Source organism: Agelaius phoeniceus, chromosome 8 (assembly GCF_051311805.1).
Source record: "Agelaius phoeniceus isolate bAgePho1 chromosome 8, bAgePho1.hap1, whole genome shotgun sequence".
Taxonomy (NCBI): Eukaryota; Metazoa; Chordata; class Aves; order Passeriformes; family Icteridae; genus Agelaius; species Agelaius phoeniceus.
Window position 1 is genome coordinate 9,691,505 of NC_135272.1, and position 26,521 is coordinate 9,718,025.

A 26,521-nucleotide genomic window follows, 5' to 3' on the forward strand; every position below is an offset into this window, starting at 1 on the left:
ATGGTGATTATTCCACCATTTCTCTGGGTACTCTGTTCCAACACCTGACCACCCTTTGGGTGAAGTAATTTTTCCTAATATCCAACCTACCCACCCAAACCTAGGAAAAAGTTTAGGGTATTTCCTCTTGCCCTGTCTCTTGTTACACGGGGGAAAAATGCTGACCCTCACCTGGCCACAACCTCCTTTCAGGCGTAGAGCAATAAACCTCCTGCTGAGCCTCCTTTTCTCCAGGCTGAGCCCCCCCAGCCTTCCTTCCCCATCTCTGTTCCCTTCTCTGCACACACTCCAGCCTCTCAATTTCTTTCTTGTCGTGAGGGGCCCAAAACTGAATCCAGTTTTCCAGGTGCGACCTCAGCAGTGCCCAGCACAGGGGGACGGTCACTGCCCTGGTCCTGCTGGCCACACTGTTGCTGATGCAGGCCAGGATGCCCTTGGCCTCCTTGGCCAGCGTGGGACACAAATAATGGAGGTTCTGCCGGGGGCCACCGTGGTGTGGGATGAAGCGGAGTGGCCGGAGAGAGGAAGGGAGCGGCTGCGGGGGCAGCGCGGGGTTCAGGAGCAGCGCGGGGCCCGGCGCCTTTGTCCGCGGCCGGGCGGGCGGGCGGGCGCGCTGAGGGCGGCGGCGCGGTGCGGGCCCATGTGGCCGCAGTGCCGCCCGCCGGCGGGCTGGGCCGGAGCATGTGCAGCTGCGGCAGCACCTGGCAAGGAGCCGCAGCGCCGGGGATGTGAACCAGGCGGGGAGGAAGGCCCTTGACTCATCAGATAAATCCAGCCCCGCACGGCTGAGCGAAGGCGGAGGAGGCGCGGCGGTGAGCCGGGGAGGATGGCGGGGGACAGCGAGCAGCGGCTGGAGGAGCAGGGGCAGCCCAGCGGCGGGGAGCCCTTCCTCATCGGGGTCAGCGGCGGCACGGCCAGCGGCAAGGTGCGGGGGTCGGCGGGGGAGCTCCGCGGGGCGGCCCCTCCAGGCCGAGCCGGCGGCCACATGGCAGCGGCGGCGGCGGCTCCGAGCGGCCGCCCCGCCACGCCACGTGCGCTGCTCCGCGGCCCGGCCGCGGGCCCGGGGCCGATGGAGGAGCCGGGGCCGCGGCTGCGGATGGAGCCGGCTGCCCGCGGAAGGATGGTCCGGGGCAAGGAGCGCGGCCGCCGAGGCCTCTGGCCGGGCGGCGGACGGAGCCCCGCGGACACGTGGAGGGGGTGCGGGGTGGATGCGGGATTTACTCGCTCCTTCTTTCCGGCCCGGACCTTGTGTCCCTCTGTGGCAGCGGGCAGAGCCGGGAGCTGCTGTGCGGAGCAAGGGTGGCCCCAGCTCGGCCGGGGCAGAGGCGGCATCTCCCTCCCCTCCAGAATCGTTCCTGTGGTCCTGTAGTCAGCGCTTCCCCCGTTCCCCTTCACCCGCACCGACCCCAGCCAAGCGCTGGCCGCCCCGCAGGGCACCTCGGGGGCGATGCAATTCTTTAATTTCCACCCCCGTCGGTCGCGCATGGGGGTGCCCTTCTCTGCCCAAGTTTAGGGTAGCAGGAGCGGGGGTTCTGCAGCAAATGCTGACTCACAGCGGCAGAAGGACCTCCTGGCTGCTGTGCCGGGAGGGGCTGGCCCTTGGCAGCGGCAGGTGGGAGCGGGGCGAGGGCTGCGGGCACGGGGCATCGCCCGCCGGGGCAATGCGGGTATTGCCGGCAGGCTGCTACACCCAAACTGCAGCGCACGGCAGCCTTGCGCCTTTTCAGCGTTTTATTTTCCTTGTTTTATGCAGTGTGTCCGTCTGAATTTGTTTAACCTCGCTAGGTCACTTTCTTTCTTAATAGGAAAAGAAAATAGCTTTTTTTTTTTCCCCCTGCTTATTTAAGAGCAGTAAAAGCAGCTCCACAGCTCATCAGCACTCGTATGCAGGGCAGCACATTCGAGCTGTATTTTGGAAAGGATGAATAGATTTGGAAGTAGCTCTGTACCTGTGAAATATTTATTGCTGAGGAAACTGAATGTGGGCTGGCACAGGAGAAGGATGAGCCTGAGATCTGCGGGCTGATCTCCGGGGGATCTCTTCTTCTCTTGAAGGCATAACCCAAGTGCTGTATCTCAGCCCAGTGTTTTAAGCATGTGTCTCTGAGTACCCTATTGATTCTTGGACTGCTGTTGCTGCTGCAAGGGGGAAAAATCCAGCTGTAACAGGGGAGGGATGGTGAGAGAGAGGATGCAATCTCCTCCGGTGGGAAGCAAAGCTGGATTGTTCTTGCAGCACAGCTCCTGGTGACTCAAACACGCTGGGTTTGTCTGTTCTCTGATGCGTGGGTCTGCCTCTCTGTAGTTGTCCCAATAACATCGTGTCTGGCGCTGCTGAACTGTTATGTCTCTGAACACGGTGTCTCAGGCCCACAAGGTAAAAGCAGTGATTACAGTACAATGCACCACAGTGGTGCTCGACTTCAAAGTGAAAATGCTCAAGAGCAGCAGGCTGCCTTAGGAAAAAAATAGGGAAATAGTCCTTTTCTAGCAAGGGAGATGTACTAACTGGCTTTTCCTGTCTCTCAGCTTTGATTTCTCCCCCTCCAGTGACTGCTGAAAACCTGTGTGCAGTGTTGCCTGTTGAAGGGAGTCCAGCAGATCATTACAAAGTTGGTGGGAAAAGGCCACAAGAAATATGCTGGCAAAAAACCCTAAGAAACAGGAAAAAATGACCCGGGACTTGTGCCCAAAGCTCCTTAGATTGACATTTGGTGTGGCTGCAAGGCAGGGATGTGGGGGCTGTCCCTCACTGACTGGTGGCAGTGGCCTGTGCCGGGTGCTGCAGCACACGCTGGGAAAGCAGCAGTGGGGCTGATGAGGTTCGCTTAGCTAAGGACTTGCCTGCAGCCAAAATTCAGCCCAGGGGCTGCCGTGCTGGTGTGCTGGCTCTGGGTGAAAAGTGAGTGCTAGCAGGGGAGTGAAGCAGGCACCTTTCCCAGTGGGAAAGTGACAAATCCATCCGTCTGACCTCGACACCAATTGGGGGTTGTTGTCCCAACACACCCCTTTGGCAGCACACCAGGCCGAAGATAAGGGAGGGAATTTGCCTTCCAAGGCCCCCTGCAGCTCCTCCCACTGCTGCTTTTGGGTTTGCCATGGGGACAATAGGCTCCACAGTCCCCTCCATCCCTCTTGGTGCAGCAGCAGGGTCAGGCTGTGGAAGGATGGGATTGTGTTTTGTAGCTGGCCATGACTTGTGTGCCATGGTGCCCTGGGGAAGGTGGTGTTGGAAGCAACCAGCCTTCCCAAAAAGCTGGGATTGTTTGGATAGTGTTCCTTAAATCTGTGAGAACTCAAATTCAAAGGCTGAGTGCTCTTTCCCTAGTGAGCAAAAGAGGCTTGAGCAACTTTGCCCACTCAAACAGGGGTAGAACCCTGAGTTCTTTCCTGGTTTTTGGGTCTGAGAAGAAAGCTGGACTGTGCTGGGAGCTGCAGAGGCTCTGAGCAGTCTGGGATGTCACAGCCCCTGTGAGGGCAGTGCAAGCTGCACAGTGGCTGGTTTGAGTCAGCTCAGCTGGGACAGGCTCTTCACAAAAAAAGAGCTGTCCCCTGGAACCCAAGCACGGTGCAGTCTGGGCAAAGCGTGCTGTGCTTTCCTGGGCTGGAGATCACTTGGCATTAAGACCCCCATCCTTCCAAACATGAAGAGCACTGCAACTGCCTTATTCCCTCACAGCAATTCCCAAGGCTTGTTGTCACATTTTCTTTCACCCTGTCTGTTCTCAAGTGTTCTGCTGGAGTTTTTGTTCCCTCTTTACACCCATGGCCTTTGTGCTAAGAGCTCCTTCCCTTTCTACTGCAAGACATTCCTGACCAGCAAGGACTCTGCAGAGCACAAGGCAGGCAGCCAGGCTGCAGGCTGGAGGAAAGTTCAGCAAACTGGCTGCTGGGATGAGCTGGGAACTGTTGGGATACCTCCTAAAGCTCTTTGTGTCCTCACTTCAGCTTAGCTGCTGGGACCTTGCAGCTCTGCCAGCAGTGCCTGGAGCAGCTTGCTCCCAACAGCAGCATCTGGTGCTGGGGTGGCTGCAGGGGTGTTGGGGACAGCTCTTGGAGCTCAGGCTGAAGCATTAATTGTCCCCACGTGTAGAGAGGTGCTGATTGCTGCCTTCCAACAGGAGCTTGTGAGAAATGACAGATTGCTTTGGTTGGCTGCTCATTGCTCAGATGGCAGTGAGGGCTGAGGATGGGTGCCACTGCAGCCCTGTAGTTACATCATTTGGATCTTGAGTTAGCACATCAAGTTCCCAATGTCTGTTTGAACATGCAGCCTCAGAGTTTCCAGCCTGCAGAGCACCAAGATTACAGCCTTGTCATCAGCCAGGTGTGCTCTTCACTGACTCCACCACACTGGCAAGGCTGGCTGAGGCTGCAGGAGTGAGCCAGCCAGCAGGCTGGCATTGCCCAGCCAGGGTGGCACAGCAGCGTTGGCCCCCAGGGAAGGAGTGCTCAGAGCTGCATGGGGCAGCTCCATCTCTCATGTGATGGAACCTCTTCTGTGCCAGAGCTCAGCCCACCAAGGGCAGAGGTCCCCCACAGCTGCCTGGAGGTCGCTGCCACAATGTCACCACCCGGATGGCTGGCACAGAAGGCCAGGGGAGATCCGGGAATGACTCCCCCACGGGACAGGGACTAACAGGAATTGCAGCAGCCCTGTGCCGGTTCAGCACCATTTCCTGGTGACGTTGGTTTGTGGCTGGCAGGAGCTCTGCATCACAAGGTCTGACTAGTTAAACACTGGTGTCAACGTGTGCTAGAGACTCATCAAACTTTCTAGTAGAACGTTGCTGTGTGCCAGCCCTGATCTGACTGATCCACAGGGCGTTTTGATGGGTCAGCCCTTTCCTGCTACTGATGGAATATGTGCTCATTATGGAGCCTGCTTACCACAGTCCCGTGGGCTCAGCCAGCTCTGGGCTGTGGAGTTTGCAGCAGGGGCTCGAGAAAAATATCCTGTGCCTAAAACCAGAGGATTGGGAGGGATTGTGTTAGAGGGTTTGTTTTCCTCCCTGCATGTAATCTGTGTTTAGAGCCTCTGTGTGTGCCTGTTTATGCTCCAGCCTGGGATTGCTGATCACATGCACAGTGTCCCAGGGTGAGTGAATAGAAACCTGGCTGTCCCCCTCCTGCTCTGCTTGGCCTGTGCCTCACAAAGGGAAAGGCAGGATGGTGAACCTGCCTGGGAATGCTCTGGCTGGAGGGCCAGGCTTTTGGTTCAAGAATACCTAAGTTTCCAGTCCTGGTGTTGCCACACATATATGCTCCCATTAGGACTGGAAAGGATGGTGTGGGTCATGAACTGGCTGGCTGCAGTCACAGGCATTTGATAGATGCTCTGGGACCCTTCCCAATTTGCTGTCTGTTCTGTGTGTCATCCCAGTCCAAACACTTCCTGGTAGATTATAATCACCATAACCTTCAGGAAGAGACCAACATCTGTAACTCATGTGCTGCAGGAGATAAGGGCAGCATGCCACAGAGGACAGCAGAGAAATTAAACAAATAATTACAGTGGTTCCTTATGTTTGATCTGAGGGAAAATCCTGTCAGAGCACAAAACTGGAGACTGTTTTATCCACAGAGGTGTGATGAGGACACCCCAAGCAGGCTGCTGCAGCTGCAGAGCCATGGCCAGCTCCTGCCAAGCCAGTTCCCAATCAGATCCTGCAGGAAGGGTGTTATGGCACTGATGTCCCTGGAGATAACCTCTCCAGGGCTCCTCTCCCTGCTGGGATGGGACTGCTGCAGTCTGTCCTGGCTCCTGGTTGTGCCCTGGGCCAAGGGCATTGCTCTGCTGGGGAGGACTGTCCTCATGAGCAGCAGCCTGCAGTGGTGGCAGGAGGCTGTGCCTCACTTGCCACACTTTTGGCACAGCCCTTTTCCTCCTCCTGAGGGATCTGGCAGCTTCAGTGTTTCTTTAGGGCTGGAATCACTTGATCTGGCTAAGTCACTTTTGCTGGGTGTCTCATTTAGAGTCCCTGGGAAAAGGGGAGGTCCTCCCTGCAGCTGGAATGGGACCATCCCTCTGCAGTGCTGGGTTCCTTGGGGATGGACAGGCTGCTCTCAGCATGTGGCTTTTAGCATCTCCACCTGCACAAGGTTTAGGAGTTCCTGCCAGCCCAGGACAGGCCTTGCCCTCCTGGGGCTGGAGGCATCAGCTCTGTCCTGGCCCCTTCTCGTGGTGGTTCCTGGTGGGTGACAGTGGCACTGTCCATCAGCTTTCTCCTTAACACCTATCAGAAATTGTACTAATTCACTGATCAGAGCTACCCAGGAGGGACTGTGGGATAATCTGCATAATAATGTCAGGGAATTAGTCAACTCCTGAAGAATATCTGAGCAGCTGGCTAAAGGCCATGAGTGAATGTGAATTAAATATGTAATTAATGTATTCCAAATAAATGTTAGAGATAGGCCTCCAAACACCCATCTGTCGAGTTTCTTCCCCTGTGTACCACCTCTCTCCTTTTGGGAAAATATGTTGGATTTCTTCTCCAGGTGCCCTCTGCATCTTCCTAGCAGAATAAAGCTGTACTTCTTCCTTGAACACTGGCTGTTTGTGTGCTTGGTTCAGGGGAGGAGCCCTGCAAGGGGAGCTGCAGCTGCTCCTGCTCAGGAATAACCTCTTGGAGCTCTGGCTGGCGTGGTGCTGTGCTGATACCTTCCTCTCCCTGAGCTGGGAGCTGTGGGCTGATTTGCACAGCTTTCCCAGGGAGCAGCTCGAGCACAGAGCCTGGGGGAGTGCAGCTCCAACCTGGAGCTGAGTTCCCCTTGCTCTGCAGCGTGTGGGATTTTGTGACCCATGGCAGGAGCCAGGATCCCTCCTGCCCACCTGCTTGGAAAGTCCTGCTTCAGTTCCATGTGGCTACATGGGAAAGGTCTGCTTGGCAACCACAGAGGCTGCTATATTTAGTTTGAACCAAGTTCTGGAGGAGGGGAAGCGCTCTCCTTGTGCTTGAGAAAGCATCCTGTTGCCTGGAGTTTGCTGCAGCTGAATCACCAGCAGCGTTGGCTTTGGCTCGTGGCAAGGTGTGCATGGATGAGGTGGGTATGGAAAGGGGCTGAGCAGAGGCAAAAAGCTCTGGCACAGCTCTCATAGTCCTGCAGATGAGTTGTGTCATGTAAGGCACGGCTAGTGATGGGCTTCAAACCTTCCAGCTTGTGTACTGGCAGCAAGTCACCTTTCTCAAGGCATCCTCTGCACTCCTGGGCTTCCTGGAGAAGAAACAATTGTCTTCTTCCCTGGGAGAAGCAGCTAGGAATCAGCAAAAGAAGGAATCTGAGCCCAAGCTGCCCCTTCAAGTGGCTGCTAAGTGCCTGTTGTCAGCATGTGTCCCTTGCATGCAGACTGAGGCACACTGGCACAGGACTTTGGGGCCCCAAAACCTGGCTGAGCTCATTTCCAGTTATTATTGATGGATCTTTTCACAGTCACACATGGATGTGTGCAGCTTTGGGAGAAAAGGGTTTAAGCAGGGAATATGTCATTTATTTGGGGGGACATTTCCTGAGGCTGGGAGTTTCTGTTCCTGTTGTGTAGGGGAGTTTCCAAGCTGTGTGTTTCTGGTTTTTCTTCCTCCTTAACAGTGGGTGTTTATCAGCCAAGGGGGAAAACTGCATATCCAGCTGTAGGAGTTGTTCACATTGGCATCAGGGACATTGTTGTTCCTACCACAAATGATAGTGAAAAAAGGAAAAACCTTCTCTTGGACCTCACTGAGGTTCAGGGCCCTACAAAGGAGAGCTGAACCCTGCCCTGGAGTGGACTGAGGCAAGCTGAACATGCCCTGTCCCCCACTGTCCTTGTGTCCTGCTGCACTTAATGCAGTTATAATATGTGAGCAGTGCCCACACCTGCAGGACCAAGGTGACGAGTGTCCCTCTTCCCAGAGCCAGGAGGTGACATCCCTGCTCAGCCAGGCAGTATGGTGTGCTGAAACTGAGCTCGGTCCTGAGAGCAGGATGTCCCTGTGCTTGTCTTTCTCCACCACTTCTGCCAGCTCTCCAGAGCCCACCAGGGACAAGGGAGGGGTCCACTGTGTCTGCCAGGTTGCTTTTTCCAAGAGGCACCATCTGCCCCCGAGCCCTGGATGGCAAATGCAGCTGGGATCCAATCTGTTCCTGGTCTGGAGCCTGGAGGGAGGACGTGTTCCTGTCTGCAGCTGCTTTGGGGTACTTTCTCCTTGGGCTTTTCTCACTCTCAGGTGTCTCAAATTGTGAGGAGTGGAGCTAGAGGGTGATTTTCAGAGTTGGTGGAGGCTCTTCTCCACCTTCCAGAGTCCACAGACCAGAGATTAGTGGGCACAAGGCAGAAGGAAGACTGACATCGTTTGTGATGATTTTATTGCCAAGACACATGCTGAGGTCCAAGGGGAGAGAGTGAATGCAAATCCATGAGCTGCTTTCACTGATTCAAAGGAAAGGAGTCCTGCTCCCTCCCCTGGGCTGGCAAAAGCAGTTTCTGGTGCAGATCCACGTGGAACCTGTGGCTCTGGGGATCTGTCTGGGTGGCTGTGCTGAAGGACAGTTTATTCCTGATGGCAGAGGGCCTGGGAAATTTGGTGTCCTGGGCAGCTGTAGCCAAGGCTGAGCCCTGCTATGCTGTGTCCTGTTGCTGCATGGGCAGGCAGTGGTGTCTGGGGGAGTGAGCAGCCAGGAAAGGTGGAAGAGAGGAACTGAACACACCCCCTGGTTTTGCAAAACCTATGGGATAGAGCTGGATAAACAGTAGGGCTGAGGCAGGCCAGAGAAGGATTTGGGGAGTGGGAAAACAGAGGAAAAGGAGAGCAGGCTCTGGCTTTGCCTGCCTGTGTGCAAGGGCAAGTGACTGGCAGGGCTTTGTTCTGGGTGGGAGCAGCTTGCTACAGGGCAGGGCTGCCAGCCTGGCTTGGGAGGCAGGACCTGCCTGCTGGGAGAGGCAGGAGAAGAAGGTGGGATGCTCAGGAGACCCCATCCCTGAGCCATAAACCCAAGCTGGTGCCCAGGGCTGCCCGGAGTGCTGTGGGTGAGCTGGAGCTGGTTCTCTCTGCAGCAGAGCTGTGAGTGAGCCTCTCCAGCCAGGCTGGGCATGACTCACAGCCCAGTGACCACAGCCAAGGCAGGTCAGCCTGGCCTGCAGGGAGGAACAATCTCTGGAGAGGGGAATGCTGTCAAATCTTCCACTTCTCAGGCAAACAGCCTTGCCCTCTGCCTGCTGGGGTGAGCTCTGCTAGGCATGCACTCCCCTCCCTGCTCCCTCTCACCAGTGCTGCCTTCAGCACAAAGTTTCCAGCCAGGTATGGAGCGGATGGCTGAGCCATCCAGGAGGCAGGAGCATGGAAAGAGCCCCTGGCAGGCTGGGGTAGGCAGGCTGGGGCAAGCACTCTGCTCTTTGCAAGGCACAGGGCTCAGCAGAACGCTTGTGGTGACCAGGGCCAGGAGCAGCTCAGCTGGGCACAGTGTGATTGCTTGAGTGGGAGAGCTCCCTCTGGCACAGGAGCTGCTTTGCCTGGGCAGTGGTGCCATGGGGCAGGAGCACAGGCAGTGGCTCTCTCTCTGTGGCAGGGGCAGTGGCTTTCTCTCTGTGGCTGGGACAGTGGCTCTCTGTGGCAGAGGCAGTGGCTCTCAGTGGCTGGGGCTGTGCCTCTCTCTCAGTGGCAGTGACAGTGGCTCTCTCTCAGTGGCAGTGGCTCTCTCTCAGTGGCTCTCTCTCAGTGGCAGGGACAGTGGCTCTCTCTCAGTGGCTGGGGCAGTGCCTCTCTCTCAGTGGGTCTCTCTCAGTGGCAGTGGGTCTCTCTCAGTGGCAGTGGCTCTGTCTCAGTGCCTCTCTCTCAGTGGCAGGGGCAGCGGCTCTCTCTCAGTGCCTCTCTCTCAGTGGCAGGGGCAGTGGCTCTCTCTCAGTGCCTCTCTCTCAGTGCCTCTCTCTCAGTGCCTCTCTCTCAGTGGCTCTCTCTCAGTGGCTGGGGCAGTGCTGGCTGCCAGGCAGCGATGCAGTCACCACCAAGCACTGCCATGACTAAGGAGAAGGGACTGCAGCAGGCTCTGGGCTTGTCCCCCGAGCTGTGCTCTGTGTCCTGTGGCAGTGGTGGCCGTGCCCTGGTGCCAGCAGAGCCGGTGCCAGCCGCCCTTTCCCAGCCTGCTCCGTGGGCAGTCCCAGGTGCCCGCTCCCCGTGCCAGCAGCCAGGCCCACGTGGCTCCTCAGCTGCTGACTCTGCAGTGCCCCAGCCTCCCGTGCCAGCAGGCACCAGGATGTGCTGGCTCCTCCCAGCCCTGGCAGCTGTGGCACAGATCCCTGGTAAAGTCCCACGGGCTCTCCTCCTCATACCTTCCCATCCTGGGCTTTGTTTGCTCTCCCTCGTGCTGTGGTGGGGTTTCTGGGCTGGAGCAGAGCTGGGGGAGCCAAGATTGCTTTCTCAAGGAGAAATGCCCCACGGGGAGCTGCCTGGCAGGCTGGAGTGCCTGGGGCCCCATGGCATGTGGCTGAACCCAGGCAGGAGCCAAGTGTTTTTCTGCTGCCACTTGTGCCCAGAATAGGAGCTGTGGGCAGGCTATAGGGGCGGAGGAGAGGGTGGCAGGCAGCAAACCTGGTGCTGCTGTCACACTAAAGGGTACCATGGTGATGCCTCTGGAGCACTTCTCCCTTGGTGGCTTTGGGAAAGTCACAGACTCTTGGCTGGAGGTGCAGCAAGCAGGCAGGGATGTTACCTGGAGACATCCTCTGTCACAGACACGTTTTATGAAAAATCCTTTTGTTAGGGTTTTTTCTCCTGAGAAGCTGAGAGGCCTCAGAGGAAAAGAAAAACAATAATTATCTGCTGCTGTGGGATGCAACAGGTGCATCTTTGATTGGTCTCATGTGGTTGTTTTTAATTAATGGCCAATCACAGTGAGCTGGCTCGGACTGTCTGGTCAGTCACAAGATTTTATTATCATTCCATTCCTTTCCTTGCAAGCCTTCTGATGGAATCCTTTCTTCTATTCTTTTAGCATAGTTTTAGTATATCATTTTCTTTTAATATAATATATATCATAAAATAAATAAATCAGCCTTCTGAAACATGGAGTCAAGATTCTCATCTCTTCCCTCATCCTGGGACCCCTGGGAACACCACCACAATCCTCCCTGTGCTGCTAAGATATACCTTGCTGCTGATGTGCTTCCTTTGCTATTCCTTTCCCAGTCCTCAGTGTGCTCCAAGATTGTGCAGCTGCTGGGCCAGAACGAGGTGGATTATCGCCAGAAGCAGGTGGTGATCGTGAGCCAAGACAGCTTCTACAGGGTCCTCACCTCGGAGCAGAAATCCAAAGCACTCAAAGGCCAGTTCAATTTTGACCACCCAGGTGAGTGGAGAGCAGCCCTGTGGGGACAGGGACAGAGTGGGACCCCCAGATGCAGCAGCAAAGAGCCTGCATGGACACTGGGGCTCTGAATCCTCATGGGATGGCTTAGTTCAGCTCTTGTGGCTGGGACCACCTGTGTGTCATCCCCCCATCTCTCTTAGGAAGGAAGTGGGGTGGAGTGTTTAGGATGAGAAAGAGCAGGTTATAAACCCTCAAACATCTTAAGAGCCTCCTCTTCCTGCAAAAACATCTCCCAGTTTAAACAAGGTTTTCATAGAATTGTAGAATCATTGAATAGTTTGGGTTAGAGGGGACCTTAAAGGTCATCTTGTTCCCATATCCTTCACCTAGAGCAGGCAGCAGAGGAACAGATTGGTTTTTGGTGCAGCTGAGTCAGGCCCAGGGAGATCTGGGCTGGCAGAGTCTCTGGAGCCAGCAGCTCCCTGTCCCTCCTTCAAGGAGGGAACCAGCTGTGCAGCTGCTCTGCAAACCCTTCCAGCAAGGGGCCCTGCCCTGTTACCACAACAGGGCCTCTTTGAACCATCTCTGGGCTCTGTGGGGAAATTCCAGAGCTGCTGTCCCTTGGTCCCCAGGAGGACAATGGCCAGAGGCAGTGAGCCCTGAGCAAACAGAGCCCTGTCTGTGTGGCAGCTCCATGCTGGAACACTGCTGCAGTCTCTGTCTGAGGGCTGGAGCCCTGGAGGAGATGCCTTCCTGTGCCTGGGCTGGCAGCACTGCTGCACAAGGACAGTATTGATCTCTGCAGGCCACATCCCAGGCTGCTGCAGGGCCACAGAGCTCTGTGGCTCTGGCACAGCTGGGCCTTGCCTGGTCCCTGGGGAGGTGCAGGGCTTTCCTCCCTGTGTGTCTGTGCGTCTGTCTGTCCCCAGTGTGAGGTGCCAACGACTCTGGCTTGGGCAAAGCTCAGCATCTGGTGGGTGGGAGAGGTTGCAAAGCTGCCTTGGGTAACATTTCCTCTGTCCTCAGATGCCTTTGACAACGAGCTGATCGTGAAAACACTCAAAGAGATCACAGAAGGGAAGACGGTCCAGATTCCTGTCTATGACTTTGTCTCCCACTCCAGGTCTTAACAGCTGCTCCTGCCTTGCTGTGCCTCTGCTAACGTCCTGTGGCAGCCCTGCCCTGCCCTCCCCAAACTCCTGCCCTCTGCTTGGGTGCCTAACCTGCCAGCACAAAGTTTCCATCCTAACTCCCCCAGCCCCGGGTTAGAGCATCCCAGGCAGATAGAGGCACAGGCTGAGGGTCTGGAAAGCTGTGTATCCATCCAGCAACATCCAGGCATCAGTGCTGGGGGTTACAACCCTCTCTTCTCTTCCCCATCCACACCTCCTCTCCCCATAAACTCAGTGTTTGCAGCTTTAACAAGCACTCCAGTCTCAAACACCGTGGCAGTGCCAGGAAAGGAGGAGGACAGCAATTCCTGTACCACTCCCCTTGCCTGTGTTCAGCTTGTTTTTGCATGCCCGTGTTGGTCATAGATGATGTTGCTCTGTTGTGTTTCCCACAAAAGCTCTGTGCTGTCAGGGAAGTGCTGCCTGCTCCCTAGGGAAGCAGAGCTGGCCATGCAGGTTCCCTTGCATAGGCTTTCCTGGGCTTTTTAGTTTGGCACATAACCCTTGTGAGCAGCAGCTGGCCCAGGTAGGGGGAGAAGGGCTGGTGTGCTTCCTGCTTTGCCGTTTGTCCTTCCAGGAAGCGTACGTATGCCTTGGATTCCCTCCGTGGCGGTGGGGTAGGTCTGCCCTCTGCTCTCCCTCTGCTCCCCTGTGCTCCAGTGCTGTCCCAGGGTTGGAGCAGTGCTTTAGGAGCACTGCTGTTTCCCCCACACCTCTGTTTGTGCTGGCCAGCCTCCCCCAGCAGCAGGGTCTGACTGTGCTCTCCGTGCCAGGAAAGAGGAGACGGTGACGGTGTACCCTGCTGACGTGGTGCTCTTCGAGGGCATCCTGGCCTTCTACAGCCAGGAGGTGAGGGACCTGTTCCGCATGAAGCTCTTCGTGGACACAGACGCCGACACCCGCCTGTCCCGCAGAGGTGAGCGGGGACAGAAACGCCCCTGACTGCTCTGGGGACTCAGGCAGTGACAGTGAGCGGGGACAGAAACACCCCTGACTGCTCTGGGACACAGGCAGTGACAGTGAGCGGGGACAGAAACACCCCTGACTGCTCTGGGGACACAGGCAGTGACAGTGAGCGGGGACAGAAACACCCCTGACTGCTCTGGGACACAGGCAGTGACAGTGAGCGGGGACAGAAACGCCCCTGACTGCTCTGGGACACAGGCAGTGACAGTGAGAGAAACGCCCCTGACTGCTCTGGGACACAGGCAGTGACAGTGAGCGGGGACAGAAACGCCCCTGACTGCTCTGGGGACACAGGCAGTGACAGTGAGTGGGGACAGAAACGCCCCTGACTGCTCTGGGACACAGGCAGTGACAGTGAGCGGGGACAGAAATGCCCCTGACTGCTCTGGGACACAGGCAGTGACAGTGAGAGAAACGCCCCTGACTGCTCTGGGACACAGGCAGTGACAGTGAGAGAAACGCCCCTGACTGCTCTGGGACACAGGCAGTGACAGTGAGAGAAATGCCCCTGACTGCTCTGGGACACAGGCAGTGACAGTGAGCAGGGACAGAAATGCCCCTGACTGCTCTGGGACACAGGCAGTGACAGTGAGAGAAACGCCCCTGACTGCTCTGGGACACAGGCAGTGACAGTGAGAGAAACACCCCTGACTGCTCTGGGACACAGGCAGTGACAGTGAGAGAAAGGCCCATAACTGCTCTGGGCACACAGGCAGGTGGCAGTGAGCAGAGCAGAGCTGGCATAAAGCTGTGAAGAGCTGGAGAGTTTTTCCTGCCCAGTGCAGAGTGTCACTAGGGCAGCTTGTGGCTTGCTCTGTGTGTGTCTCTTGGGATTCAGTGGGATTTCTGCTGCCTTGGCTGGGATTCCTCCTTTGATCACTGCTGAGTGTGCCGTGTCCTCGCACGGCCCCGTGGCACCAGCCCAGTGCCAGCAGCTGAGCAGCAGCTGCTGCCAGTCAGCAGATGCCAGCAGGGAAGGGAGGGCACAGCAGAGCATCTGGGCAGTTCAGTCAGAGCCTGATAGATCCACCCAGGACCTGGGCTGTGGGTGTGCTCTGAGGATGGCATTTGGGCCATGGTGTCCACCGTGGGTGCTGCACATGGGGAGTCTGGTTGTACATTTGTGCAACCCAGTGTGGAGCCTCTGTGTGGCACCTGGCTTTGGGGGCAAAGAGCCCTAGAAACCAAAGTGCCCCTTTCCAGGGATCCCAAGTCCTGCTGGCTTGGCTGTGGGGTGCCAGCTGACATGGGGAGGGACACCCACACTGCAGGGCCTGCATGACTTGAGATGTCCTTTCTTTCTAAGCAGCCTTGAGGGGTACCTGGCATTGAGGTGATGGTTTGGGGGCAAAGAGCCCTAGAAACCAAAGTGCCCCTCTCCAGGGATCCCAAGTCCTGCTGGCTTGGCTGTGGGGTGCTGATGTGTGGAGGGACACCCACGCTGCAGGGCCTGCATGACTTGAGATGTTCTTTGTTTCTAAGCAGCTTTGAGGGGTGGGGTCACTGATGCAGCACCTCCCAGGTGACTGAAAAACCGTTTAGGGACTCTTGGGGCAGAATTCACTTCTGTCTGAGCTATTGCTACCCCTGGCTGGCTCTGACAGGCTCCACAGGGTGCCTGGGGATGCAGAAGATGACTGAAGAGGAGCAGTCCCTGCCAGAACTCTGCGCTGTGATGAGGGCAGCGTGTCTCAGTGCGTCAGTCTGGGACTGTGTGTGCATGTTCCACTCTGCAGTGGAGCTGGTCTTGCCTGCCCTCCTGCTGTCAGACACATGCAGAGCCTCCTCAGCTGCTGGGATGTCATCAGCACTGATGAACATCTCCTTTTTACCAATCCCTCTTGACCCTGCCCACTGTTTTTGCATGACTCACCCAGGGAGGTGACAGCACAGTCAGTTGCAGGGAGATGTATTAGCAGGTCACAGATATGCAGGGTCCCAAAAGGTGAGCCCTGATCCCTTAAAATGCTGTGCAGGAGCTCAGGGCCACTCCCAACCACAAGGTAGGACACTGTGGTGGTGACAGTGACCCCAGCCAGCAGCCCAGCCCCACACAGCTCCTGCTCAACCTCCCCTGGTGGGAGAGGATCAGAAGGGTAAGAGTGAGAAAACTGGTGGGCTGAGACAAAGACAGTTTATGAAGTAAAGCAGAAGCCACAAGGCAAGCAAAAGGAGGAATTTGTCACCACTTCCCGTGGGCAGGCAGGTGTTCAGCCATCCCCAGGAAAGCAGGGCACCATGGGGTGTGATGGGTATGTGGGAAGACAAATGCCATCACTTTGAATGTCTCCTCTCACCTTCCTCCTCCTTCCCCCAGCTTTCCATCATCATGTGGGACATGCTTTGGGTCAGTCAGGGTCAGCTGTCCCAGCTGTGTCCCCTCCCCCACTGCTGGGGTGGGGTGAGAAGCAGCAAAGGCCTTGGATCTGTGTGAGCAGTGCTCAGCAATAACAAAAACATCCCTGTGTTATCTGCTCTGTTTTCAGCACAAATCCAAAACACAGCCCCACACCAGCCACTGTGAAGAAATTTAACTCTGTCCCCACCAAAACCAGCACATTCTCCAGCCCTTACTCCAAACCACCTAAATCAGGCTCAGGTCCCACAGCCTCCAGTCCACTCTCATTCCCCACCTTTGGTGTTTCACACAAATATCAATCCCCTATTTTATGGAACACCCCTGTAACAGATCTGAGTGTCCACTGAATTAATTTAGCTCCTGACTTTGGGCTCCATCTGTCCTAGTGGTCATTCAGGACAGGAGAAGGTGGTGTGGAGTTATGGGGTCACTGCTGTGCTCACACTGCTCTTGTGAGCCTTGTGCTTCTCCCACCCACCATCAACCACTTGCAAAAGGGCAGCTTTGCTGATGGAGGTGCTGCTGTCTCCTAGTTACTGCAGCTCATTGTTCTCCTGCTAGGAATCTGGCCATTTCCCTGCCATCAGCAGTTGGTAGGACCACTGCAGCATCAAATCTGTTTACTGCATGTCTGCCTGTCATTTCTGGGAAAGGAGAGCCTGTGTGAGAGGTGCCAAAGGTATAATCATGTCCCTGGAACGTAGCTGGAGGCAACTCATTGCCAAAGTTGGGATCTTGTGTTGTGATGTGGCCCTGAGTCATCTTTCTGTCCCAGAAGCCCTAAAGGGTTGCAGCAGTTGGGTTTTCAGCTGGGCAGCAGCAGGAGGTGAGGTTGCTGGAAGTGCAGCTGGCAGCTCAGTTAATCAGTAGTGCTGGGTCTCAGTGTGTGCAGCTCACACTGCCCATCTCAGCACCTGTACCCAGAGGTTCTGCTAGCAGAGTGCAAGGGGCAAGCTCTGCCAGGTGCCTCAGACAGGGATCCATGGGGCTCAGGGACCTCATTCTGGCTGAGCTCCCTCTCTGCCCTGTCCTTGGCCAGTTTCCCTAAAAAAGAAACCAGGTCCAGTGTCACATACATGTTTTGGATCCAGTTGGAGTTTGGACCTGCTGGCTTCAGAGAGGTGCCAGTCTGTCCTTGGGATATTTGCCTGCCCTGCCAGCAATCCCTCAGGACAGGGTGTGTGGTTTTACCCAGGACCTGCTGCTTTGGGGCCAGGTACCAGCAGCAAGTGTTTGACCTGTGTTTGTGTGTGGGGTGATTACCCTGCCCTGGGAAGAGGCAGGAGAGCTTTGCCCTGTCAGGACCAGCCCCTGCCCAGCTCATAGGCCTCCTGCAGCCCAGCAAATAAGGTGTGGGAGCTGGGAAACAAGAGTGTTATATTTTCCCTGCCTCTTTTCCAGTGTTCTTCAAGCTGGGGCTCGCTCCTGCTCTCTGAAGAAGCTGCTGCTGGTTCCTGGAGCAGGCAGGGAGCTGGCACCCATCCTGCTGCCAGCCTTTTCCCCCATCACTTCCCCCTGCAGGGCTGTGAAAGGCCACACTGTGAAGCTGCTGGCCAAGGGCAAACAGAGCCATGGGGGCAGTGCCAGAGCAGCAGTGTCCTGGCCCTGAGAGCACACAGGCAGTGGCTGCCCAGCAGGTCAGGCAGGCTGGCAGGGCAGTGCTGTGCCTTGGCTCTGCCTGGGACACGAGGGAAGGCTCATTCCAAAGCCAGTGCCAGGCACTCACATGCTGGGGAAAAGCCAGCAGCCCCCTGGGGACAGCCAAGAGCTGTGTGCTCAGCCACAGGGCTGCTTTGGCTCTTCCCTGAGGGTTGAATTCCTGCTGAACTGGGCCACTTGTCCACGCTGAAGTGGCGTCAGACTGGGGATGGCACTGGCCCAAACAGCTCATGCAGACAGGGTGGAAGGCCTGAGTGGCAGAACAAGCAGCAGGCCAGTCTGCTCTCCTGCCTTTGGGCTTCCTCCTGAGCTGAGCCCCTCACCTCTGGTTCTTCTGCCAGCTGGGGACAGCACAAGGAGCCTGGCAGAGCTGTGCAGGTGGATGAGCTTTACTCTCCCCACCTCTGAAGATTGGAATTAAACTGCTTTAATGCGTGTGTGTGGCTGAACCCCACTGATTTTCTACTTTTTGGGCACCTCTGTACTGGAGTGGCAGAGAATGCCCAGTCAGGCAGGACAGAGTGACAGGAGGGAGGCAGAGTCTGAGGCTGGGAACACTCAGGACTGGGCTGGCATGGTTACAGCTGGAATGTGCATGCTGAGCTGAGAAGGGGGCCAAGAAAAGCCCTTGGCCAGGTCAGCCAGCCCTTGGCTCCCAGGAAAACTTGGAAGCAGGTTAAAAGCATGGAGCTGGGCTGGGATGTGCTCAGACACATGGACAGCAGCTTCCAGGAACAGAGATCTCAGGCAAAATATCCAAAGGCCAAAGGCTGTACTTACTGAAGGGAAAAGGGGATGGAGAGAGTTGTGCCTCAGCTCCTGACTGTGCCTTCCACCTTCCCCTCAGTGCTCCGAGACATCAGTGAGCGAGGCAGGGACCTGGAGCAGATCCTGTCTCAGTACATCACCTTTGTCAAGCCTGCCTTCGAGGAGTTCTGCCTGCCGGTGAGTCAGGGGACTGCACCCATGAGGCTGCTGGAACAGGAGCTCTTGGTGCCTGCCCAGCGCTCAGATCTGCCCCCTGTGCCTTCCTCCCTTTCTGCAGGCTCTGCCAGGGCAGGCTGTGATGGGGACTGTTTATACAGCCACTGCCTTCCTGGTGAGATCACCCTTCCCTTTGGGAAGGCAGCATGGTCAGAGGAATCCCTCCCTGGGCAAAGGTTCACAAACCTCTGGGCAGCTCAGCCTGCCAGGGAGGATCCTTGGCTGTATTTAGCTGGGGAATGGGAGGTCTCTGCCCCCAGGCAGCGTTTGCTGTGTCTGCCTCCTCTTTTGGGCTGTGCTGCCTGCCCTTTTCACCCTGCAGTGCTGCTGGCTTCATGCTTGGGAGAGCAGGGCAGCTTCTTCCTTCTGTCTGTGCACTGGGATGTGGCCTTGCAGGTTGCATTTCCTGGCTGCTGAGTGGCCAGGGGGACAAGGCCTGCCTGGAGAAAGGAAGCTTCTTTGGGAGCTGATAACAGAGGCAAGGCTGCCTGGCAGACAGGGACTGCATGGGGGAATTTACTGCAGCCCTGCAGACTTGCATGGAAATAGCATGTTTGCAGCATCAGCCATTGTACACCTTTCCTGGCTCTCATGGAGAGCAGCCAGTGCCTTGCTTCTCAAGGCTTTTCAAGCAGATGTGGTATATGAGGATTTTTTATTTTTATATGAGGATTTTTTTTATTATTCTGGAGGAAGTGAGCTAGCAGAGTCCTGAAACCTGGGAACTGCTGGCCAGCACCACAGGCAGGAATTAAACTGTGCCTCCCACCTTAGGAGCATCCCTATGCCTGTCTGGTTAGCTCTGCCCCTTACCTTAAGAAGGACTGATTCTGTGCTGCAAGATCTTCCCCTGGCTGTTGCACAGCTCCCTTTTTTCAGTTTCACTCAGCTGTGGCTCTGGGGACCAATTCCAAAGCCCAAAAAGGCTTTTCCTGAGAGGCAGGTCCAGCTTGCAAGGCTCCTCTTCTTAATCCACAGTTTTTCAGAGCAGCAGATGCTGCATCAGGCTTTTCTGATGAAGAGTCTGTAGGAGAATGAAGTGTGAAACAAGGAGGGCACAGAGCTGCCTTGTTTCTACCCACAGCTTTGCAATGGTCTGCTCCCACTTCCAACCTGGTGTTGGCTGAGCACCCACTGCTGCTGTTATTTGACTCCTAAAGCAGCTCTGAGCCAAGTGGTCCAGTACTGAAATGGTCCAGCATATCCTGGTGGGTTTTGATACGTCTGGAAGCACTTGGAGGTGTCAGGTGACACCCATCGCCCCAGCTGGCTTGGTGGGGCTTGGCTGTCAGCTGTAAAACTGCCACAAACGGGGAGGAGACTGAGACTGGCACCTGCAGGGGAATCTAGGTCAGGACTGGGGTCCTGAATCACACCTTTGCAAGTGGTGTGGTAGAGAATTCTCCCCCTTCCCAGGCAGATCTGCCCAGGCATGCCAGCTCGTGCTCTTGGAGCAAGTCTGGGGTGGATTCAGGGAGAAGGATGTTCCCAAGAGCATCAGCTGCTGGAGTCCTGTGATTATGAGGCTTCTTAATAATTGCAGGTTTTGTTCAGGGTGCCTCTTACTGGCTTCTGTATGAGCTCATGAAAATGGAGTCAGGCCACAAAGCATGGCCCTTGAAATGCAGAGCAGAACACAAATAAGAGCATCCAAAATGTATTCTCAGCAATGGCATCCCTCCCAGAGGGTCTGGGGAGGGCAAGGAGCTGCCCCAGGGAGCAGGGACAATGCCCCAGCCCGCTGTCTCTCCACTTTTTCCCTGTAACAAAGTGCTCTCTCTCCTCCCAGACCAAGAAATATGCTGATGTGATCATTCCCAGAGGAGCAGATAATGAAGGTAAGCACCCAGGCCTTGCTGCTCTGCCCTGGTAGCCAGACTTGGGCTGTTGCTGTTGCAGTAGAGTTAGGTTGGAGCTGCCCCAGAGGGGACTCAGGCCACTGCCTGAGAGCAGCACTGCCAAGAGAGTGCTGATATCACAGGTGTGCCAAGATGAGCCTGTTCCCTTTGCTCCTACTTGGAGCATTATTGATTGGGAGTTTGTGTTCCTCTTAATGCCTCCAGGCCAACTCTTTGTTCATCCCACACAAAAGGCAATGTGCAGCTGGGTCAGCCAGGTTGGGGTCAGCCTGACTGTTCTGGCTGGGGTCAGCTGGAGTGTCCTGGCTGAGGTCAGCCTGACCATCCTGGCTGGAATCATCCTGGGCATCCTGGCTGGGGTTAGCCTCAGTGTCCTGGCTGGATTCAGCCTGGGTGTCCTGGCTGGGGTCAGCCTGAGTGTCCTGGCTGGGGTTAGCCTCAGTGTCCTGGCTGGATTCAGCCTGGGTGTCCTGGCTGGGGTCATCCTGAGTGTCTTGGATGGGGTCAGCCTGACTGTTCTGGCTGGAATCAGTCAGAGTGTTCTGGCTGGATTCAGCCTGACCACCCTGGCTGGATTCAGCCTGACAACCCTGGCTGGATTCAGCCTGAGTGCTCTGACTGGATTCAGCCTGACCATGCTGGCTGGGAGCAGCCTGGGCATCCTAGCTGGAATCACCCTGACTATCCTGGCTTGAGGGGCAGAGGGCTCAGTCCTGGGGGGGAATAGGAGGGGACAGCAGTGGGGAGGGACAGCAGGGTCACAACCCTACCCTGGCTCTGATTTTTGCATCCATCCTAACGCCCTGTCTCCCCCTTTTGCTCGCAGTGGCCATAAACCTGATAGTGCAGCACATCCAGGACATTCTTAACGGAGGACTCAGCAAACGCCAGAGCAACGGGTACCTGAATGGCTACACTCCCCCGCGCCAGCGGCAGCCCTCAGAGTCCAGCAGCCGGCCCCACTGACGCGGGCAGAGCCGAGGCCAGCACGGCCCCTCTGTACATACTGTCCACTCGTTCCCCCTTATCTATTTAAGAAACCAGACGGAGACGAATGCCTTTCATTTTGTATGTTGGAGTTGCCCAACGAGAAGCAGCCGGTTGCTCGGGAGCCCGGACCACCCTCAGCTCCCGGCCTTGCTTGATAACTCCTCCAGCACGGATCCGGCTATAAACCTCTATAAATATAGAATTGCTCTATTTTTGCGTAAATGCAGAATAACGTAAAATTAATTGCTGTAAGGTATTTGCCAGGCTCAGTGTTGCTGGGAGGGACTGGGGAAAAGGGGATCCTAGGAGGTGTTGGTGTCAGGAACTTCACCTCAAACTCGGTAAGGAAGGAAGAACCGTGGTGGTGTCCATCCTGGGCAGCTTGAGTGTTACACCTGGCTTGGGTTTGTCTCTTCCTACCATTGCTGTTCAAGTCCAAGCAGCCTGGTTCTAGCTGGCAGGTGCTGCACAGTGCTTCTGGCAGCTGGGAGAATGATGGGGAATGATGTCCCCTGTCTCTCTGCAGCTCCAAGTCTCAGCCTTTCAACAGAGTGTGGCCTGAGTGTTACACCCTGCTTGGGTTTGTCTCTTCCTACCATTGTTGTTCAAGTCCAAGCAGCCTGGTTCTAGCTGGCAGGTGCTGCACAGTGCTTCAGGGAGAATGATGGGGAATGATCTCCCTCTGTCTCTCTGCAGCTCCAAGTCTCAGCCTTTCAACAGAGTGTGGCCCGAGTGTTACACCTGGCTTGGGTCTGTCTCTTCCTACCATTGCTGTTCAAGTCCAAGCTGCCTGGTTCTAGCTGGCAGGTGCTGCACAGTGCTTCAGGGAGAATGATGGGGAATGATCTCCCCTGTCTCTCTGCAGCTCCAAGCCTCAGCCTTTCAACAGAGTGTGGCCTGAGTGTTACACCTGGCTTGGGTTTGTCTCTTCCTACCATTGCTGTTCAAGTCCAAGCAGCCTGGTTCTAGCTGGCAGGTGCTGCACAGTGCTTCTGGCGGCTGGGAGAATGATGGGGAATGATCTCCCCCTGTCTCTCTGCAGCTCCAAGTCTCAGCTTTTCAACAGAGTGTGGCCTGAGTGTTACACCTGGCTTGGGTCTGTCTCTTCCTACCATTGCTGTTCAGGGGCAGTCAGCCTGGTCCTGGCTGGCAGGTGCTGCACAGTGCTTCAGGGAGAATGATGGGGAATGATCTCCCACTGTCTCTGCAGCTCCAAGTCTCAGCCTTTCAACAGCATCCTGTTCTGTGCCTGACACCCCTTCCACCACAGGTGTGGGGCTGCTGCCACACCCTCCAGTGAGGACCTGCTGGGTATGTGGCCATATAAACACAGCCTTTTCAGCAGTCTCAGTGCCTGGCTTGTGTGGGGGCAGCACGTGGGTATCTTCAGCCCCTCTGGAGCTTGGTGGCACTGTTAGTTGACCCTGGGCTGACCTGCCTGGAGGTTGGCTTTGCAGGTCTGAGGTGTGTCCCATTCCTAACTTGCATGGGTTTTGCTCTTGTGTGGGGGATTCTGGGGTTTATGAGGTGTGGTTAAGGGACAACCAACCCCTTCTGAAAGAAAGGGGCAATGGCTGATCAAAGGCAGCTGCTGAGCTGCTTTTCAGAAGGGCTCAGCAGTGTGTAGTGGTCTCTGGGCTGCTTTGCCATCCTCGTGTGGGACATCCACAGGTCCCACCTGGACAGTGTGAAACTGGGTGCCCATCAGTCCTCTGCTCCCTGTTTGCAGAGCCTGCCTGTGTCCCTTTCACTCTCCTGGGGGAGGACACTGTCCCTGCAGTCTGTTGTCCCAAGGGCTGCCCAGGCAGTGCCCTCCCTTGGCCAGGGTGAGAGTTAGTCTTGCCTAACCTGGTGGTGGTACAACAGCCATGTCCAGAGGGGCCTGGTGGGGTTGTACTGCAGATTTAGGGATGCCTGGAGAATCCCCCTGCAAGATGGGGCAGTGTGGCTGGGGCAGGGGCTTGGTGGGAGCCAGTGGAGGGGGTTTGGTGGGATGGTAGCCCGCAAAGATCCTTCTGCCAGTGCTGCTAAGACTGACTTGCCCTGCCAAACTCAAAATTTCACAGGCATCCCACAAAGCTTGGAGCAGAGAGCCTTAGCCTTGCTCCCTCATGGTTCTTTGAGTCTTTCCAGAGCATTGGCTTTGCTCTGTGGTTAGCAGTTTAATGGACCATGCTCCATTGCTCTCCAGCCTGATGTGAGCTGGGACAAGCTTTGATCCTGAAGAGAGCAAGAAAGGAAACACCTTCCCCCAGTGACTGCTGCTGGGGCACACTCATCCTTCTTGCTCTGTGATGAGGCAGCCTTGTATCCCTCTCCCTGTGTGCCAGCTCTCCTCCAGGCACATCAGCTTTGCCATGACCAAGGGCTGATTCTGTGTAGGTAAGAGGGACCAAAGCTCTGCAGAACTGGTGAGGCTTCTCAGGGCTCATGCAGAAGACAAGGTAAAATACTGGCCTCCTCTCCCCAGTGAATAAAGACAGAATAAATGGATGCTGGTGTTGTCTCCTGTTTGGTGCTGATTGCAGTCCCAGGATAGAAGCAGGCTTGGCCAACCTTGTCTTAGTCCTGCAAGTCTAAGCCAGACCTGGAGCAAAACTGCTGGCACAGATCAGTCCCTTGGTGAAGAAGGAGGCAGCAGCTCTGGCTTTTGGCTGGTTTCCCCCACTGTAAGGCCCCAAAAAACTCACCTGACAAGGCTTTAAAAGGGCTGGTGGTTGTTGATGTGCTGTGCTTTAGATGCAAAGAAGAAAGACTGACAAGGTACTCTCGAGAGGCCAAAACAACCAAAAAGACCTTGCTAGCAAATTTAAAAAATCAAAGAACCTTTGACTAAAGATTTAGAGTAGCACACACTCAACATAAACACAGAGCATTAAATTGGCCCATTCAACTTTGCAAACTTTAAGCCCATTCCATTTTAAATTGTTCACGACTTCCAAGATGAGGAAATTAAAGAAAGCAATAGAAGATAGAGAAAAGAACACATATAGCTACCCCCTCCTGGGTTCCAGAGGTGTTTAATCTGATGAAAACTCCAAGAGGAGAGAGGGTCAAGACCTGTGCTCACCTCAAGTTCAGCTTTATCTACTCCTTAGCCATCCTGAGCCCTTTCCCCAGGTGGGTTTTCCAGTCATTTGGCCCCTGGGGAGCTTGGTTGGAGCTGCAGGGGCAGGTGTGGAGCATTGGCTCTGCTGTGCCAGGGATTGGCAGCCCCTGCAGGGCTGGGGTGCAGACTCTGGGGATGGAGGATGTGCAGAGCAGGGCATTGCCTCACCAGGGCAAGGCCTGACCTGCCCCTTCACACACACACATGCACTCCAAAATGCCTCAGGACAACAATCTGTCACACACTCAGCAAATCCTGGTACACTTGTGGCTTGGGGTGCTGTTGTGAAACCCCTCTGCTCAGAACAGCAGAGCTGGGCAAGTCCAGCCTTCCCAGTATCTTGAATAAGTGACAGTCATCAAAAGCCCTCACAGGCAGGGTGGCATTAGCACCAGGGGGAGTCAGGCAAGGGGACACTTTTGGCAAAGGGATAAATCTTTTTGTGGCCAAACACTTGATGTCAGCATGGATGCAAAAAGGGGAAGTCAGGCTTAAAGGACCTGATAACCCTCTGAAGGGATGACTGCCTGGGTGGGTGAGGGAGGAGCAGGGCATGTTGTCTGCCTTGGCTTCAGTCAGGCATTTGATAGGATGTCCTGTAACCTCATAGTGGTGATGTACAGGCTGGATAAACCCAGAGGGAGATGGAAAACTGAAAGACTGGTGCCAGTCTCTGGTGATCAGTGCTGTGAGGTCAGGTGGAACACCAATAACTCGTGTCACTAGGTCCAGCCCATCTGACACCTTCACTGAAGACCTGCATGGTGGAGAAATGGGCTGACAGAAACGTTTTGATGTTCAGCAAAGGGAATTGCAAAGTCCTGCACTTGGGGAAGAATGATCCCACATGCCAGTACCTGCTGGGACACCTGGAATGCACAGGGAAGGCTGTGAGGGTCCTGGTTCTCCATTAGCAGAGGGTTAATGGCATTCTGGGCTGCTTTAGGAGAAGTTTTGGGTTAGGGTGATCCTTCCCCTCTTCTCAGATGAAGCCACACCTGTGTGCTGGCTGTGTCCAGTTCTGGGCTCTCCAGTACAGAAGCTACTGGTGAGAGTCCATTGATGATGAAGGGATTGCAAGATCTCTCCTGTGGGGAAAGATTAGGACATGTGGGGTTGTTCAGAATGGAGGAGGCTGAGGGGGAATCCTATTAATGTATAAAAATAGCAGAAAGGAGGGTGAAAAGACAGAGCCAGTGGATGGACATGGACACAACCTGAAAAAGAAGGGGTTCCCTCTGAACATCAGGAAACATCTGCTGGGAGAGTAATGGAGCACTGGCACAGCTTGTCCAGAGGGGTTGTGGAGTTTCTTTCTTGGAGATATCAAAACTGCAGAAGTTCATGCGCAGCTGCTTTGAGACAACCCCAGCTGAGCATGGGCTTGGACAAACTGAGCTGCCAGGAGCCTTCTGACCTCATCCAGTCTGTGAATTTGAAATATTTCTCAGCTGGGAGAGGAGCTTTATCCCTTCTCCTAAGTTTGGCTCTAAGCTGTGTCCCTCTTCAAGGGGATTTCCAAACTCCTCCTGCCCTTTTCCTCTGCTAGTGCTGGTGCTGGAGCTCCTGCAGGTAAAGGTGATACAAAAGCCTGGTGGCCCCAAGCATCAGCATCATGGTTTTGGTCCTGAGCACCACCATGGCTTTGGCCCTCATCTTGTGCAGTTGGGAACAGGGGAAGGTGCACTTTGCCTGGCAGTCTGTCCTCATGGGATGTGAAGCTGGCTGTCCCCATCCCTGGAAATGACAGGGCCAGGCCTTACCTGCACTCCACAAACCCATCCCTTCCTGTGCAACTGGTTTAGATTGCTTGTCCATCTCTGGTTTTTCTGCACATTTCTCCAGATGCTGGGGGCAATATGAGCCATGCCCAGTGTTCTTCAGGCCCTGCAGAGCAGCCAGGACATGTCCACCTGGGCAAGAACAAGGGGTGGGGGTTTTTGTGCCCCAGGAACGATGGCCTCCTCCTGGAATGTGAGGTGCCTGCTCTCTGCCACCCCAATTCTCCCATGTCTCCCAGAGCACACACACCTTCTGGAAGCTCACAGACACCCCTGCCCTCTTTGCTGCCCCTTCCCTGGATGCCCTTCCTACCAAAAGGGCACGTGCCAGAGGAACAATAAAATTTATTAAGAAGATT

At 55.5% G+C, this 26,521-nt stretch overlaps 1 protein-coding gene across 1 annotated transcript; it reads left to right on the forward strand.

The window, feature by feature from the left end:
* Window positions 1–612: 612 nt before the first annotated feature.
* On the forward strand, window positions 613–23,765 carry UCK2 (uridine-cytidine kinase 2). Its single transcript, XM_054638348.2, has 7 exons — window positions 613–925; window positions 11,163–11,322; window positions 12,310–12,406; window positions 13,229–13,371; window positions 18,287–18,384; window positions 20,213–20,261; window positions 21,109–23,765. The coding sequence occupies exons 1-7, from the start codon at window positions 827–829 to the stop codon at window positions 21,246–21,248; spliced, it is 786 nt and encodes a 261-aa protein (XP_054494323.1). The 5' UTR covers window positions 613–826; the 3' UTR covers window positions 21,249–23,765.
* The last annotated feature ends 2,756 nt before the right edge of the window (window positions 23,766–26,521 follow it).

Bases quoted from the DNA above. Each gene is read 5' to 3' on its own strand.
- UCK2 (XM_054638348.2), top strand. From the start codon at position 827: ATGGCGGGGGACAGCGAGCAGCGGCTGGAGGAGCAGGGGCAGCCCAGC. The intron at 12,407-13,228 runs GTCTTAACAGCT...TCTCCGTGCCAG, and splicing joins GACTTTGTCTCCCACTCCAG to GAAAGAGGAGACGGTGACGG. The intron at 18,385-20,212 runs GTGAGTCAGGGG...CTCTCCTCCCAG, and splicing joins TCGAGGAGTTCTGCCTGCCG to ACCAAGAAATATGCTGATGT.